This window comes from Theropithecus gelada, chromosome 19, assembly GCF_003255815.1.
Source record: "Theropithecus gelada isolate Dixy chromosome 19, Tgel_1.0, whole genome shotgun sequence".
Taxonomy (NCBI): Eukaryota; Metazoa; Chordata; class Mammalia; order Primates; family Cercopithecidae; genus Theropithecus; species Theropithecus gelada.
In genome coordinates this window covers 33,111,031-33,128,356 of record NC_037687.1, presented here as the reverse complement: position 1 = coordinate 33,128,356, position 17,326 = coordinate 33,111,031, and the positions used below count along the sequence as shown (strand labels likewise).

The 17,326-nt window shown below is 44.9% G+C and overlaps 1 protein-coding gene across 1 annotated transcript in view; it reads right to left on the bottom strand.

Moving 5' to 3' along the window:
* Window positions 1-15,966, bottom strand: part of NLRP5 (NLR family pyrin domain containing 5) — a 55,810-nt gene extending 39,844 nt beyond the window's left edge. The window contains exons 1-4 of the mRNA XM_025368726.1: window positions 15,931-15,966; window positions 12,691-13,096; window positions 8,794-8,859; window positions 1,172-1,228 (exon numbers count right to left, since the gene is read on the bottom strand). Coding sequence (XP_025224511.1) covers window positions 1,172-1,228; window positions 8,794-8,859; window positions 12,691-13,096; window positions 15,931-15,966 — 565 coding nt within the window. The remainder of the gene's footprint in view (window positions 1-1,171; window positions 1,229-8,793; window positions 8,860-12,690; window positions 13,097-15,930) is intronic.
* Between the last annotated feature and the right edge of the window lie 1,360 nt (window positions 15,967-17,326).

Sequence of the window (17,326 nt, the reverse complement as noted above, 5' to 3'; positions counted from 1 at the left end):
AGGCATCATGGTAGTGGGTGCCTGTAGTCCCAGCTACTCAGGAGGCTGAGGCAGGAGCATGGCGTGAACCCAGGAGGTGGAGGTTGTGGTGAGCTGAGATTGTGACACTGCATTCCAGCCTGGGTGACAGAGCGAGAATCCCTTTCAAAACAAAACAAAACAAAAAAGATGTGGTATATATACACAATGGGTTATTCAGCCCAAACACACAGGAAATTCTGTCATTTGCTACAACGTCAAGGAACCTAGAGGACATTATGTTAAGTGAAGTAAGCCAGGCACAGAGAAATACCAGAGGATCTGACATGTGGAACCTAAAAATGTCTAACTCAGAATTGGAAGGTGGAACGGTAGTTACCAGAGGCTGGTAGGGCAGACAGTGGACCGGGAAAGGTGGAAAACATTAGTCAACAGGTACAAAGTTACAGCTAGACAGGAGGAGTAAGTTCTGGTGTTCTACTGCACAACAGTGGTGACTGGTTAATAACAATGTATATTTCAAAATAGCTAAAAGAGGATTTTAAATGTTCTCAGCATGGCTGGGCACGGTGGCTCAAGCTGGTAATCCTAGCACTTTGGGAAGCTGAGGCAGGCAGATCACACGAGGTCGGGAGTTCGAGACGAGCCTGACCAACATGCACAAACCGCGTGTCTACTAAAAATACAAAATTAACCGGGTGTGGTGGTGCACTCCTGTAGCCCCAGCTACTCGGGAGGCTGAGGCAGGAGAATCGCTTGAACCCGGGAAGCGGAGGTTGCAGTGAGCCGTGATCACGCCATTGCACTCCAGCCTGGGCCACAAGAACAAAACTCCGTCTCAAAATAAATAAAATTCTCTCAGCACAAAGAATATTTGAGGTGATGGATGTGCTAGTTACCCCGATTTGATCATTCTACAATATATACATGTGCTGAAGCCTCATGACCCCGTAAATATATACAATTCTTATTTTTCAGTTAAAAATCAAAAAACAGTAGTGTGAATAGAGAACCTGCAAGGTTCTGTCCATGGTGCTGATCCCAAGATCCCTTAGGGAAAGGACTCACACACCAGACACAAATGAGAATGAAGAAAGGGAAAGTGGATTTCCCCGTCATTTGAACTGCATGGACTTCTCTCACCCAGCTTTCTTCCAGGAGGGCAACAAATGAATAAATCTATTTCCTTCACCTTGTTCTTTTGTCTCTGCCGCTGTGGCACTCTCTTGTTGCACAGCTTGTGAAATTCCTGCAAAAGAGGAGGGAGAAGAAGAAACACAAACATACTGTGTATATTATCCAAATCAGAGATGTTGGTCACCCCAGATAAACTTAGCCATGCCATATTTAATTTTATGACCAGTTTAGAGGACAGAACCACTGGCTCAGCGCCAGGGCAGAGTGTGCCAGTAACATAAGTCCTGAATTCAAGATCAGACTATTCAAAATCAAAAGTATTTCTATACACTGGCAGTAAACAAAATAAAATGAACAACTTGGTCTGGCACAGTGGCTCATGCCTGTAATCCCAGCACTTTGGGAGGCTGAGGCGGGTGAATCATTTGAGGTCAGGGGTTTGAGACCAGCCTGGCCAACATGGTGAAACCCCATCTCTACTACACATTCAAAAAAAAATTAGCCAGGTGTGGTGGCATGTGCCTGTAAATCCCATCTACTGGAAGGCTGAGGCAGGAGAATTGCTTGAACCCAGGAGGCAGAGATTGCAATGAGCCGAGATCACGCCACTGCACGCCAGCCTGGGCAACAAGAGCGAAACTCTGTCAAACAAACAAACAAACAAAAGAACTCCACTTATAATAGCATGAACAAAATATTTCAGAATAAATTTAACAAATGAAACGAGAGACTTGTATCCTGAAAGCCACAAACATAACAGAAAAAAATTAAGAAAACCCTAAATTAATGGAAAGACCACCCTGTGTTCATCGGTTGAAGACTTAATGTTGTTACTGTATCATACACCCAACATTAATCTACATGACATAATGCAATCTTATCAAAATCCCAGCTACCTTTTTTGTTGGCAGAAATTGTCAAGCTGATTGATACTAAAATTCACATGGAAATTCAAGAGACCCAGAATAGCCAATCTATCTTGAAGTCAAGTTGGAGAATCACACTTTGAGTTCAAAACTATAAAGCAACAGTAATTAAGTCAGTGTGGTTCAGGTATAAGGTCAGATATAGAGATCAACGGAATAGACTTGAAAGTTTAAAAGTAATCCCACACATCTCTGATTTTAGACAAGAATATAGACAATGAGAAAGAATAGTGTTTTCAATAAATATTGCTGGAGAACTGGTTATCTACACACAAAAGAATGAAGTTGAGCCCTCTACTTCATTTCATATACAAAATTAGCTCAAAATGTTTAAAGACCTAAATGTTTTTTTTTTTTTTTTTTTTGAGACAGAGTCTTGCTCTGTCTCCCGGGCTGGAGTGCAGTGGCCGGATCTCAGCTCACTGCAAGCTCCGCCTCCCAGTTTCCCACCATTCTCCTGCCTCAGCCTCCCGAGTAGCTGGGACTACAGGCGCCCGCCACCTCGCCCGGCTAGTTTTTTGTATTTTTTAGTAGAGACGGAGTTTCACCATGTTAGCCAGGATGGTCTCGATCTCCTGACCTCGTGATCCGCCCATCTCGGCCTCCCAAAGTGCTGGGATTACAGGCTTGAGCCACCGCGCCCGGCCAAGACCTAAATGTTTTTAAGAGCTGTAACTACAAAATCCTTAAGAGGAAATATTGGTGTAAACCTTCTGATTTTGACCTTCTGATTTTGGGTTAAGCCCAATTTTTTTTTTTTTTTTTTTTTTTTTTTTTGAGATGGGGTGTTGCTCTGTCACTAGGCTGGAGTGCAATGGTGCGATCTCAGCTCACTGCAACCTCCGCCTCCAGGTTCAAGGGATTCCCCTGCCTCAGCCTCTCAAGTAGCTAGGACTACAGGCATGTGCCACCATGCCCAGCTAATTTTTTGTAGAGATGGGGTTTCACCATGTTGGCCAGGATGGTCTGGATATCCTGACCTCATGATCCACTGCCTTGGCCTCCCAAAGTGCTAGGATTACAGGCATGAGCCACCGTGCCCAGCCAGGTTAAGGAATTTTTTTAAAGATGTAACACCAAAAGCACAATCAATCAAGGAAATAAATTTATCTTCATAAAATTAAAGACTGCTATGCTTCAAAGGACATCAGGAGTGTGAAAAGATAATCCAGAGAACAGGGAAATATATATTTTAAATCATGTCTCTATATAATCTGGATAGAACCTTAGTAAAGTATTGCAAATCAACAATATAATAAAGTTAAAAATGGACCAAGGATTTGAATATACATTTCTCTGAAGACACAGAAGTGGCCAGTTAGCACATGAAAAGATTCTGAACATAATTAGGGAGATTCAAATCAAAACCACAGTGCATATTTCATACCTACTAGGATGGTTACAATAAAAAACAGGAGCAAATGTTACTGTAGCTTTCATTAAGGTGTTGGTGAGGATGCAAAATGGTGCAGTCACTTTAGAAAAACCGTTTGGCAGCTCCTCAAAAAGTTAAACACAGTTGCCATATGACCCACCAATTCCACTCCTAGGTATACGCCTCCCTGGATCGAAAACATGTCTACACAAACACACACGAGAATCCATAGCTGCATCATTCATAACGGCCAAAAAAACAAAACAAAACAAACCCCCAAATGTCCAGTCCATCATGTGATAAACGAACAAGAAGTGTTTTATATACATTTATATACGTAAATGGAATAGTTTTTTTTTTTTTTTTTTTTTGAGGCAGAGTCTCACCCTGTCGCCCAGGCTGGATTGGAGTGCAGTGGCACGATGTGGGTTCACTGCAAGCTCCGCGTCCCAGGTTCACGCCATTCTCCTGCCTCAGCCTCCCGAGTATCTTGGACCACAGGTGCCGCCACCTCGCCCGGCTAATTTTTTGTATTTTTAGTAGAGACGGGGTTTCACCGTGTTAGCCAGGATGGTCTCGATCTCCTGATCTCGTGATCTGCCCGGCTCGGCCTCTCAAAGTGCTGGGATTACAGGCGTGAGCCACCGCGCCCGGCTGGAATACTGTTTAGCCATAAAAAGAAGTCCTGAAACAGGCTATGATATTGACAGATCTTTAAGATTATGTTAAATGAAGGAAGCCAGTTGCAAAATACAACAAAGCATCCGGTTTCATTTATATGGAAGGTCCAGAAAAGGCAAAAATCACAGACACCAAGTAGATGGCTGATTTCCAGGGCATGGGTGTGGGGGGATGACGGCTAATAGGTATGTGGTTTTCTGGGGTGATGAAAATTTCCCGAAATTAGATAGCAGTGATCGTGGCACAACTTTGTTAATACATAAAACACTGAATTGTATTAGGATGAATTTTATGATATATGAATTTTCTCTCAACTTTAAAAAAAAAAAAGCAAGCAAAGTATATGAAGAGATTACAGACCGGTTCACTCAAACACAGATGCCAAATTCGAAGTGATTTATCAGCAAACTGTGTCCAGAAGTGTATCAAAAGGTAAGTAATGCTGCTTATGTCACATGTATTCCAGGAAATCAAGAATGATTTAACACTAGAAAGAAGTCTGTAAGTGTCATTCACTACAGTAACAGGTTCAGGGAAAGTAATTTTAAGATCATTCCAAATTATGCAAAAATAAAACAGGACAATTTTCTCCACCTTGTTCTTTTGTCTTTCCCGAAGGATGTTTTTTTGGGTGATAGAAAAGTCCTAAGACTGGACTGTGGTGATTGTTTCATGTTTACAAATTCTTGAACTGTATTCTTAAGATTTCATGATATGTAAACCGGCATCTAGTTATCTGGAAAGAAAAAAAAAAGGTCGGGCGCGGTGGCTCACGCCTATAATCCCAGCACTTTGGGAGGCCAAGGTGGGTGGATCACGAGGTCAGGAGATCGAGACCATCCTAGCTAACACGGTGAACCCCCCCCCGACTAAAAATACAAAAAAAATTTGTCAGGCGTGGTGGCAGGTGCCTGTGGTTCCAGCTGCTTGGGAGGCTGAGGCAGGAGAATGGCATGAACCCAGGAGGCGGAGCTTGCAGTGAGCTGAGATCGCACCACTGTACTCCGACCTGGGTGACACAGTGAGACTCCGTCCAAAAAAAAAAAAAAAAGCAAAACAAAAAAAAAGCCACTAGGGGAGGAACAGCTTTCCTTGTGGGGGTGGATTTCCATTAGGAGCTATGTTGTGAGCATCATAATACATTTGATCTATTAGACTAAATAGATTTGTCATATAAGAGATGAAAGAATCTGAAGTTATATAGAATTTATAAGATCTAGGCCAGGCGCAGTAGCTCAAAACCTGTAATCTCAGCACTTTGGGAGGCCGAGGTAGGTGTATCACCTGAGGTCAGGAGTTCGAGACCAGCCTGGCCAACATGGCAAAACCCTGTCTACTAAAAATACAAATATTAGCTGGGCGTGGAGGCGGGTACCTGTAATCCCAGCTACTCAGGAGGCTGAGACAGGAGAATTGCTTGAACCCGGGAGGTAGAGGTTGCAGCAAGCTGAGATCCTACCATTGCACTCCAGCCTGAGTGACAGAGTGAGACTCTGTGTGTGTGGGTGGGGGTGGGGGGGCAGAGAAGGAAAGAAATAGAAAAAGAAAAAAGATCTAACACAAAGATGACGTCTCAGTATGGAAAAAAAAAAAAAAAATCAGACTTTCTCTCGACTGCTCTCCGTTGGGCAAATCTGTCTCTGGGTTTTGGAGTCATCATGTGTACAATGCTGACTTCAGATGGATGTATCTTACTGTCTTCTCCAAAGTTTTGTGATAGATTTATGGAAATAAATTTCACAAACCATACAATTCATGTATTGAAAGTGCGCAATCATGATTGAGAATATTCAGATTATAACCATCCCTACAATTTTAAAACGTTTTAATCACCCTCAAAGAGAATCCCTGCCCTTAGTCCTCACCCTCTAGGTTTCCCCCATTCACCCCAGCCCTAGGCAACCACTAATCTACTTTTAGTATTTAAATGGATTTGCTGATTCTAGACATTTTATATGAATGGAATCATTCAATACGTATCCTTTTGTGATGGTTTCCTTCATTTAGCCTAGTGTCTTCAAGGTCCATCCATCTGTAGCATGTATTAGTATATATATATTTTAAGACACAGTTTTGTTTTATCACCCAGGCTGGAGCACAGTGGCACAATCATGGCTCACTGCAGCCTCAAAAGCCCCCTGGACTCAAGCAATCCTCCTGCCTCAGACTCCCAAGTCGCTGGGACCACAGGTGCTCACTCCCACACCTGGCTGATTTCAATTTTTGTAGACATGGGGTCTTGCTACATTGCCCAGGTTGGTCTCAAACTCCCGGGTTCAAGCGATCCGCCTGCCTCAGCCTCCCAAAGTGCTGGGATCACAGGTGTGAGCCACCTTGTCCAGTCACATCATTCCTTTTTATGCCAAGTAATATACTATTATATGCATATACCACATTTGATTCTATAGCTTGATAAATAGCTGCATTTATTAGGTTGGCTTAGTTTTAAGGGACATCTTTCTTTTTCCCTCCCAGATGGAGTTAACCTCTTGTTGCCCACGCTGGAGTGCAGTGGTGCAATCTTGGCTCACCACAACCTCTACCTCTTGGATTCAAGTGATTCTCCTGCCTCAACTTCTCAAGTAGCTGGGATTACAGGCATGTGCCACCACGTCTATTTTCTTTTGTTTTTGTATTTTTAGTAGAGATGGGGTTTCTCCATGTTGATCAGGCTGGTCTCGAACTCCCACCCTCCGGTGATCCACCCACCTCGGCCTCCCAAAGTGCTGGGATCACAGGCATGAGCCACCAAGCCCAGCCTTCGAGGGATATCTTTCCATACCCAGCCAATTAGTGATGGCGAAAGCTTGTGACCACCTATGATGTAAGCTTCTGGAGGGTAGTGTGTCTGTCTCTGATGGTCGTAGCCTTTGCACATAGGTAACACCTGGAGTCAGGTCTTTCCGGCACAAGCCCGCCTTGCCTCAATGTAACCATGTGAGATTTTAGCATGCCATTGAGCTTCTGGGTCTCACAGGACAACTAACGACCGTCACCTACCACATAGGATTGAGAAGCATGAGCTTCTCACGCACTGGCACAGTGCATGATCCACAGGGTCTCGAGAAGTGGTAGTTCTTGTGTTCAGGAGGAGTTCAGAGGGATTTCTTAATGTGGCTGACAGCAAGACCCCTGGCTTTTGCCAGGTTTGTTTCAGTCCCACTGTCAAGGTTAGTCTGTGTGTTTATTTTATGCTATCTCTAAGCCACCATTCAGTAACTTATAAAACCTCTAAGACGCAGTGTTTTTTTTGTTTTGTTTTTGAGATGGAGTTTCACTCTTATTGCCCAGGCTGGTGTGCAATGGCACGATCTCGGCTCACTGCAACCTCCGCCTCCCGGGTTCAAGCGATTCTCCTGCCTCAGCCTCTCGAGTAGCTGGGATGACAGGCATGCACCACCATGCCGGCTAATTTTGTACTTTTTTTTTTTTTTTGGTAGAGATGGGGTTTCTCTATGTTGGTCAGGCTGGTCTTGAACTCCCAACCTCAGGCAATCCACCCGCCTTGGCCTCCCAAAGTTCTGGGATTACAGGCGTGAGCCACCGCACCCGGCCGTCTAAGACGCAGTTTTATCACATGAAGGATAACACGTCACACTCACCTTGTGAAGCCTGGATTGACATCAAAGTGAGCAATGCCAAACCTTTGGGACTCAGAGCCTCTGACTCAGATGCCAGTTACTCAGATGTTAGCTTTGAATAGATCTTTCCCACCCACAGCCTGAGCAAAGCTCCATCCAAACGGAGGTTGGTTTCAATCCCTTCCAAACCAGATTAGGTTTCACAGTCAACACTGGCTGCTGGGAGATGAGCAAGACGGTGGTGGTGCAGGTAGCAGTGAAGAATGTATGTTGTCTACACAAGCCTGCCTTTCTCCCTGTGTATTTTGCCTTCCCTGGTGTCATCTCATCTTAGTTTTTTGGTTTGTCTTTCCTGTCCCACAACGTGTGAATTTCATGAACACGTGTGCTTCAGCCAACGATGTATTGTAAATACACAGAGCGGTGGCTGGCACGTGGTCAGTGCTCAGATGTTTGGGGAATTGTATTGAATCTGGTTTCATGCTATCTGGTTCTTTCCACCAAAGCCCCCAAACTGGGTTATTGGGAGGAGCTTGTCATAGCAGGGTCATAAGGTTACCCAAACTGAAGATGATGGGAAGTCCTCAAGTTGTAAGAAAGCCTTAAGACCACAGAACTTTTTTTTTTTTTTTTTGAGATAGAGTCTCGTTCTGTCACCCAGGCTGGAGTGCAGTGGTGCGATCTTGGCTCACCGCAACCTCTGCCTCCTGGGTTCAAGCGATTCTCCTGCCTCAGCCTCCTGAGTAGCTGGGATGACAGGTGCCCGCCACCACATCTGGCTAAATTTTTTGTATTTTTAGTAGAGACAGGGTTTCACCATGTTGGCCAGGCTGGTCTGGAACTCCTGACCTCAGGTGATCCACCCACCTCAGAGTGTTGGGATTACAGGCATGAGCCACCGAGCCTGGCCCCAGGTCACAGAACTCTTGAATTTGGAAAGAGAAAGACCAGAATTACCAGGTCCTCAGAACCCATCCGGTCAGCTAATGGCAGGGTAGTGAGACTAGAAAGGACACTGGACTACTGGAAGTCATGGTTCTAACCCCTAGAGACGCAAACTGGCTGCCAATTATCTTTAAGCACATCCTATTTCCCCCGACTCCACCCCACTCACCTGGCACTTCTTCCTTGCTTGGTCCTTGGCCAGTTGTTGTTGGTTCAAGATCTTCTGGTGAATGTCCTGCAAGTCAAAGAAAAAGGGAGATTGGCCTCAATGAAGTCACTGTAATTACCCAAGCCAAGGACAAGAATGTCCTGTGCCCGAATTATGGAGGGGAACCAAGCCAAACCTCAGGATCTCAGTTTATTCCATGATTGGCCTGTAACAGAGACCACGGAGTCAGACCTTCCTGTGCCAGCAGTGGCACACTTCAGTGTGCTGAAGTTTGTAAAGAATTCTCTGACCTCAGTTTTGCTGGATGGTCTTGGGTAAGTCACACAATGAGGTTAATCATAGTGATTGTTTCTTTTCAGTCCTCAAGACCTGTCTTTTTTTTTTTTTTTTTTTTTTTTTTGAGACGGAGTCTTGCTCTGTCGCCCAGGCTGGAGTGCGGTGGCCGGATCTCAGCTCACTGCAAGCTCCGCCTCCCGGATTTTTGCCATTCTCCTACCTCAGCCTCCCGAGTAGCTGGGACCACAGGCGCCCGCCACCGCGCCCGGCTAGTTTTTTGTATTTTTTAGTAGAGACGGGGTTTCACCGTGTTAGCCAGGATGGTCTCAATCTCCTGACCTCGTGATCCGCCCATCTTGGCCTCCCAAAGTGCTGGGATTACAGGCGTGAGCCACCGCGCCCAGCCTCAAGACCTGTCTTGAATGCCAGACCCAGTTTAGTCAATGACTCACTACGTGTCTACAAGTTACCCAAATACAGGTGGCCTTCAACATAGAAGATCCAACCTTGACTACCCACCCCCCAATCTACTTTTCACAAAACATCTCTTCCATGGGTTGAGGTCATGGAACCCCATCCACTCAGTTTATCATGCCAGAAACTTGGGGGTCACCCAGGACACTGTATTCTCTCTCTGAATTTAGTTCTGAAAAACTGTCTTGTATACTTCAGAAGCATCTTCCATTTCTCCTTCTTTCTGTGCCATCACCCTATGCTAAGCCACCTTTATTTATCTCATGGACACTACAAAGATCTCAGACTCGTCTCCCTACGTCTGTCCACGACTCCCTCTGGGTCACAACACTTTGCAACAGTGCTGAAATAAAAGTTCGATTATTTCTACTACCACCCCTTTAAAACTATGTAATTGCTTCTACTTATTATTACAAACATTTTCAAGATGCCATGTTATCTGACTTCTAGTCCCTCTATCTCTATCTCCTGCCCATTCTCCGTGGCCCAGCCAAGCGCTCCGTTAAAGGCTTTGGAATGTTCCTACTTGATGCTCAGAATGTTTTTCTCCACCATGCTGAGACAACTTGGCCAACTCCTTTTCCTTTGTCTAAGCCTAAAGCTCACTCCTTCTAGGAAGTGACTCTAGACTTCCCTGTAATCTGGAATAGGAACTACAATTTTCTCTCTCTCCCTTTTAAGACAGAGTCTCACTCTGTCGCCCAGGCTGGAGTGCAATGGCACGATCTTGGCTTACTGCAACCTCTGCCTCCCAGGTTCAAGCGATTCTCCTGCCTCAGCCTGAGTAGCTGGGATTATAGGCGCCCACCAAGCCCAGCTAATTTTTTGTATTTTAAGTAGAGACGGGGTTTCCCCATGTTCGCCAGGCTAGTCTTGACCTCAAGATCCTGACCTCAAGTGATCCGCCCACCTAGGCCTCCCAAAATGATGGGATTACAGGTATGAGCCACTGTGCCCGGCCATAAGACATTTTTATATAACATCTTTTTTTTTTTTTTAATATGGTGTCTCACTCTGTTGCCCAGGCTGGAGTGCAGTGGCTTGATCTTGACTCACTGCGATCTCTACCTCCCCAGGTTCAAGCGATTCTCCTGCCTCAGCCTCCCAGGGAGCTGGGATTAGAGTGCGCCACCATGTCCAGCTAATTTTTGTATTTTTAGTAGAGACAGGGTTTCACCATGTTGGCCAGGCTGGTCTCAAACTCCTGACCTCAAATGATTCACCCACCTTGGCTTCCCAGAGTGCTGGGATTACAGGCGTGAGCCACCCCCACCTGGCCTATATCATCCGTTTTCTCTCTCTGCCTCACAGAAAGCTGCAGCTCTCTGGTACTTGACATATGAGAATTTAAACATACGCCATGGCAGATGAATGTTAACAGCGAATCTCATCTTTGTCACATATTAGCTCATGAAGTTGGTCAAGTTATGTAACTTGGAAGATCCTCTACTACAGCTTCAGCCATGGGGAACCCATTTCATTGGGTGGGGTTGAGAGTCAGCTGGGGGGCATGACAGTTTCAGTGCAGTGCTGACTTGATAAACCCCAGCTCTAATTTTTATGCCCTCTTCCTGTGAATACCACCAACATGCCCTCCACACAGGGCCTCTTCCAAGTTCAGAAGACAGAGCTCTTGAAGTGCTTTACAGCGAACGCTGCTGAGCTGCATCAGGTGACTGATGTGCAGGCATGCCATCTGTGTGTGTGTGTATAAATATATATGTGTGTCTATATATATGTGCATATAAACGTGTGTGTATATAAATATGTGTGTATGTGTATGTGTATGTGTGTGTATGTATATATGTGTATAAATATATGTATATATAAATGTGTGTATATATGTAAATATACATGTGTGCATATAAATATATGTGTATAAATATATGTGTATATATAAATATATGTATATATAAATATGTGTGTATATGTGTGTATATATATGTGTGTGTGTGTATAAATATATGTGTATATGTGTGTGTGTATATATGCATATATAAATATACGTGTATATATAAATATATGCATGTGTATATGTGTACGTATATAAATATATGTGCATATATATGTGTGCATATAAATATGTGTATAAATATATGTGTGTATATATAAATATGTGTATATATAGATATGTATATATGTGTATATATACATTTTTTGAGACAGTCTCACTCCACTGCCCAGGCTGGAGTGCAGTCGCATGATCTCAGCTCACTGCAACCTCCGCCTCCTGGGTTCAAGCGATTCTCCTGCCTCAGCCTCCCAAGTAGCTGGGATGACAGGCATGTGCCACAACGCCCGGCTAATTTTTTGTGTTTTTAAGTAGAGACGGGATTTTGCCATGTTGACCAGGCTGGTCTTGAACTCCTGACCTCAAGTGATCCTCCCACCTCAGCCTCTCAAAGTGCTGGGATTACAGCTGGGAGCCACCGCGTCCAGTCCACACCTATATTTGTAGGGCCAATTCAGGGGCTCAGTCAAGGGATTTGTTTTCAGTCTACAGTGGAAGGGATTCTCCTGATAAAAAAGAACTATTTTCTAAATGACCTTTCTCCTAAATACCCTAAAATAACCACAGAATCTGACCTGAATTCTTGCTGCACTATGGACACCAACAGTCTAAGAAAGGCCAAGCTTTAGATCAGCACCTGGAACCTCAGTCCTTCATCTCATGGCCAAGTGTGAGACTCACACCGAACCACTATTAGCGTTCTCAACCAACGAGGTTCTTAGCCACTTTCTAACTCATTGCATTATTGAACTTTTGCAATGGCACACACAGTATCACATTTCCTGTTCCAAGATGTGGGAACCAAGGGTCAGAACAGAAGGAGACGTTCCCAAAGTCTCACGACAGACCCGTGATAGTGCCCCTCAAGCTCAGCACTTACACCTCAAATCCTATTAACTTCAGTGGAAGTCCGTGTGAGTGGAGCCGTTGTCTACCCATTTCTCCCTCCTCCGTCACTTTACAGGCTAGAGACTGCACTAATTTCCAGCCAATGACGATGACCAATGAGATCCTTTCTCACAGCTCAGACTCACACTGCAAAGGTGGACCCGGTTACTGAACAATGATCCTCCCCTGTTCCCGTGAGAACCTGAAATCACCTTCCCTGCCCTGGACTTGCCCCAAGTCTCACTTACTTTTCATGTCATCCCTTGCTTTCTCCGAGAGGGTTGGCAGGTTCATATTTTCAAAGATGCTAATGGACGTAGCCCAGGCGAGTGATGCTCCGTAATACTCATGCAAGAGGAGTGCCAGGCATTCCACGTTGGCGTTCTCGATTTCAAACTGTGGAATAGAGCATGTGGTCGATTCTGAAGATTTCTTCTTTAGTAATTCCTTAAATATCTGAAATTCTTCCTTGTCTAGCTCATGGAGACACCATTGTAGCCCATAGCTGGAAAAGGTGAGCGATTTATCTCCTTCCATCTTGAGACAAGGCTGAGAACTCAGGTTTTGGGGGAAAAGTGGATTCTTTGGTAACATGGAGCAAGTAGGACCTGTGGAAAGAGTGACAAGATTCAAAAGAGGATCTTGTAGCAAATCCTAAAGTTGATACAACTAATGTCAATCACCTCACTAGATGAACAGCCTTCTCTCTCTTCAGTTCTTCATGGAGAAGCATTTGTTGCCACAATATCTGTTTATCCCGTTACTAGAACATCAGTGCTGGGATATTTTGTTTTCTGTACCCTTAGTTCCCAAACAGCATCTTAGAATAAAATTGGACATGCATGCCACAGATGCTCTTGGCTAGTATGTCGTACTCAGAAACACTGGCTGTGGCCGGGCGCAGTGGCTCATGCCTGAAATGCCAGCACTTTGGGAGGCCGAGGCAGGTGGATCGCTTGAGGTCAGGAGTTCGAGACCAGCCTGGCCAACATGGTGAAACTCCATCTCTATTAAAAATATATTTTAAAAAATTAGCCAGGAGTGGTGGCACATGCCTGTAACCCCAGCTACTCAGGAGGCTGAGGCAGGAGAATCGCTTGAATCTGGAAGGCGAAGGTTGCAGTCAGCCGAGACTGCGCCATGGCACTCCAGCCTGGACAAGATTGAAACTCCATCTCAAAAAACAAACAAAAAACCACTGGCAAATAGATTCCTACCAGTTACTAGTAGCCAGTTACAAGATTCTTCCATCAGCTGATTTCTGTTACACCTGTTAACATCGAGTTCCATAAACACAGTAAACAGTCTTGGTGTAAAAATAAACTGATAAATACTTGAAAGTCATATCTGATAAGGGATTTACATCTAGATAATATACATGCAGTAATAGGGAGACAAAGAATCAATTTCATATGGGCAAAGGGTCTGAATATCCATTTCTCCAAAGAAGCTATGCAAATGGCTAACGCGCACATGGCAATATTAACGTCGTAAGTCACCATCAGGACCAATTCTACCCCTATTTGCTAACTCATTTTACAGATGAGCATCCAGGACCTCTGCTATGAATTGCTTCTCTAAGTTGTCAAGAAGCCTGGTCTATGATGACATCAAAATGTAGCAGTTTTAAGACCCCAGGAATAATTCCTAAATCTCTCAAATTTCTTTGTCATTATAAGAGCTCTATAAATTGTGACAACCAGTACTGGTTGGCCAGTTAGAGCAAATCTTGTTTGCCCCCACCATTACTTTGTGGTAGACAAGAAAGCAATCGAAGGAATACCACGTAGTTACACATTTTAAAGACTCACATAGACAGCAGCTTGTCATTTTCTGAGGGGCAGTATTGGTGTGAGGTCACCCTTGCTTGACATCTGTGCATTTATAGTTTTTGAGCTAGACTTGCAGATACGCAGTAAGGTCCTGTCAAGTCACCTCCCTGGACCTGGAAGCATCCCACCAAGGGAAAAAATCAGCCTGCAGCGGGGCAGGTTCTCTTAACACAGATTTTTTGCTCCGCTCGCTTAGACAGGGCACCTGCTTTATACTCCCTCACCTGCAGGGACAAACTCATCCCCAGTAGTTAGCCCCTGTCTTTCCTTCTGCCTACCGTTCTTTCCATGGGAAAGTTTTAAGATGGGCTTGCTGAGATTACTTCAATTAATTATGAGTCAGAAGATAAAATTATAAAACACACAGAAGAAAATATTTAAAGGAGGGTAGAGATGGGAGACAAGAGCCTAGAGATGTCATGGGAGCTAAAATCTATTCAATGAGTCTTTTTTCCCCCCCAGACTGAGTCTTGCTGTTGCCCAGGCAGGAGTACAGTGGTGCAGACAGAGCTCACTGCAGCCTTCAACTCCTGGGCTGAAGCCATCTTCCTGCCTCAGCCTTTCTAGTAGCTGGGACCACAGACTTGCTGTCAGTCCACCAGTTTTTTGTTTGTTTGTTTGTTTGTTTAAGTAGAGACAACGTCTCACTACGTTGCCCAGACTGGTTTCAAACTCCTGGGTTCAAGCAATCCTCTTGCCCTGGCCTCCCAAAGTGTTGGGATTGCAAGCTTGAACTACTGCACCCAGCCAAATTTGAATTTTTTTTTTTAGACGGGGTCTTGCTCTGTCACCAGGCTGGAGTGCACTTGTGCAATCTCGGCTCACTGCAACCTCTGCCTCCCAGGTTCAGGCGATTCTCCTGCCTCAGCCTCCTGAGTAGCTGGGATTACAGGTGTGCACCACCACACGCAGCTAATTTGTGTTTTTAGTAGAGACAGGGTTTCACCATGTTGGCCAGGATGGTCTAGATCTCTTGACCTCATGATCCACTAGCTTCCCAAAGTGCTAGGATTACAGGTGTGAGCCACTGCACCCCACCAGGTTTGACTATTTCTAACCCTGTTCTAATAATTTAATTTGCTTTACAAGATGAGGCGATACATGTGGGTACACGCTTTCCCCTGAGGCGCAGGAAACAGGTTATCACAAATACCCTCTTTACGGGAAGGGCCTCTGAAGAGTGGAGAGGTGACAGTCCCTGGACAACTGTCACTGAAAAGAGTGGAGATGTGGTATTCCCCGGACAACTGTTACCGAAATGAGTGGAGAGGTGACAGTCCCTGGACAAGTGTCACTGAAAAGAGTGGAGAGGTGACATTCCCTGGATAACTATTACTGAAAAGAGTGGCGAGGTGGCAGTTCCTGGAGAACTGTCACTGAAATGAGTGGAGAGGTGACATTGCCTGGACAACTGTCATGGGTTGACCAACTTCCTGGAGGAGCGAATATGGCTTTTTCCTGCATTCTTTCTTTTTCTTTCTACCCCGGGGAGCGTTCTGCCACAACGGATTGCTAATAACATTGCAGCAAACAGCAGCTAAGGCAGGGAATTAGATCCACGTGTCATGGTACCAAGGCTGAGGGTTGGTTTCCTCATAGGTAACTCAACTCTAAGAGGCTGTTGACTCCTCCTTGTAGTGATCCTCAGAGCAGAGCGACAGCTCCAAGTTCAAGTCCTTCTGCAACCATCATACATCCGCATGGAAAGTACCTGAACATCTAAGGCTGGGCTCTCCTCTGGAAGCTGGAAATCAGAGTACCTGCCTTTTCAAGGATTGCTGTGGGGTTTCAGTGAAGCAACAAGTGAGGCAGAAGGGCTGGCACAGAACATGCATGGGAACCCTGACCACCACCTGCTCTAAAGCTACCTGACAGACCGAGATGTCCTGAGCAGAACAGTATGTTACAGCACACAAGCACTTAGGCTTAAGATGCTACTGCCGAGGAGGGCAGATCACCTGAGGTCAGGAATTCGAGACCAGCCTGGCTAACATGGTAAAACCCCATTTCTACTCAAAATACAAAAAATTAGCCAGGCATGGTGGCATGCACCTGTAACCCCAGCTACTCGGGAGACTAAGGCAGGAGAATCACTTGAACCCGGGAGGCAGAGGTGGCAGTGAGCCGAGATTGTGGCATTGCACTCCAGCTTAGGCAACAAGAGCGAAACTCTGTCCACCTCCCCCCGCCCCACCCCCCCCAAAAAAAGATTTAGTAGGATCTCAATTATGTGGATTCTAAACTAATCAAATTCATAGCAGCAGAGGGTAGAATGGTGGTTGCCAGAGACTGGGGGAAAAAATGGGGAAAAAGGAAATGTTGATGAAAAGATACAAACAAGTTTCAGTTAGATCAGAGAAATGAGTTTTAGGGATCCCCTGCACAGCATGGCAACTAGAGTTAATGATGATGTATTTAACCTGCCATGGAATTCAAGAAACGATGTATTAATATACACTCCAATTGCTAAAAGATTTTAAACATCCTCACCACAAAAAGTAACTAAGGTGATGGACATGTTAGCTTTTTTTCTGCAGTATATACATATATCAGAACATCACATTGTTCCCCGCAAATATATACAATTATTGTCAATTAAAAATAAAAGTGGATTTAGGATTGCTTCGATTTGTCAATCTGTGGGTGAGGCTAAAGTGTGTGTGTATATATATATATATATGCACACATATATGTTTTGAGATGGTCTCGCATTGTTTTCCAGGCTGGACTACAGTGGCACAATCTCAACTCACTGCAACCTCCACCTCCTGGGTTGAAACAATTCTCCTGCCTCAGTCTCCCAAGTAGCTGGGATTACAGGCACCTGCCACTACGCCAGGCTAATTTTTTGTATTTCTAGTAGAGATGGGATTTCACTAGGTTGGCCAGGCTGGTCTCAAACTCCTGACCTTGTGACTTGCCCACCTTGGCTTCCCAAAGTGCTGGGATTACAGGTATGAGCCACCACACCTGGCCTTATATATACTTTTAGAGACAGGGTCTCACTCTGTCCCCCAGGCTGGAGTGCAGTGACTGTCATAGCTCGCCATAG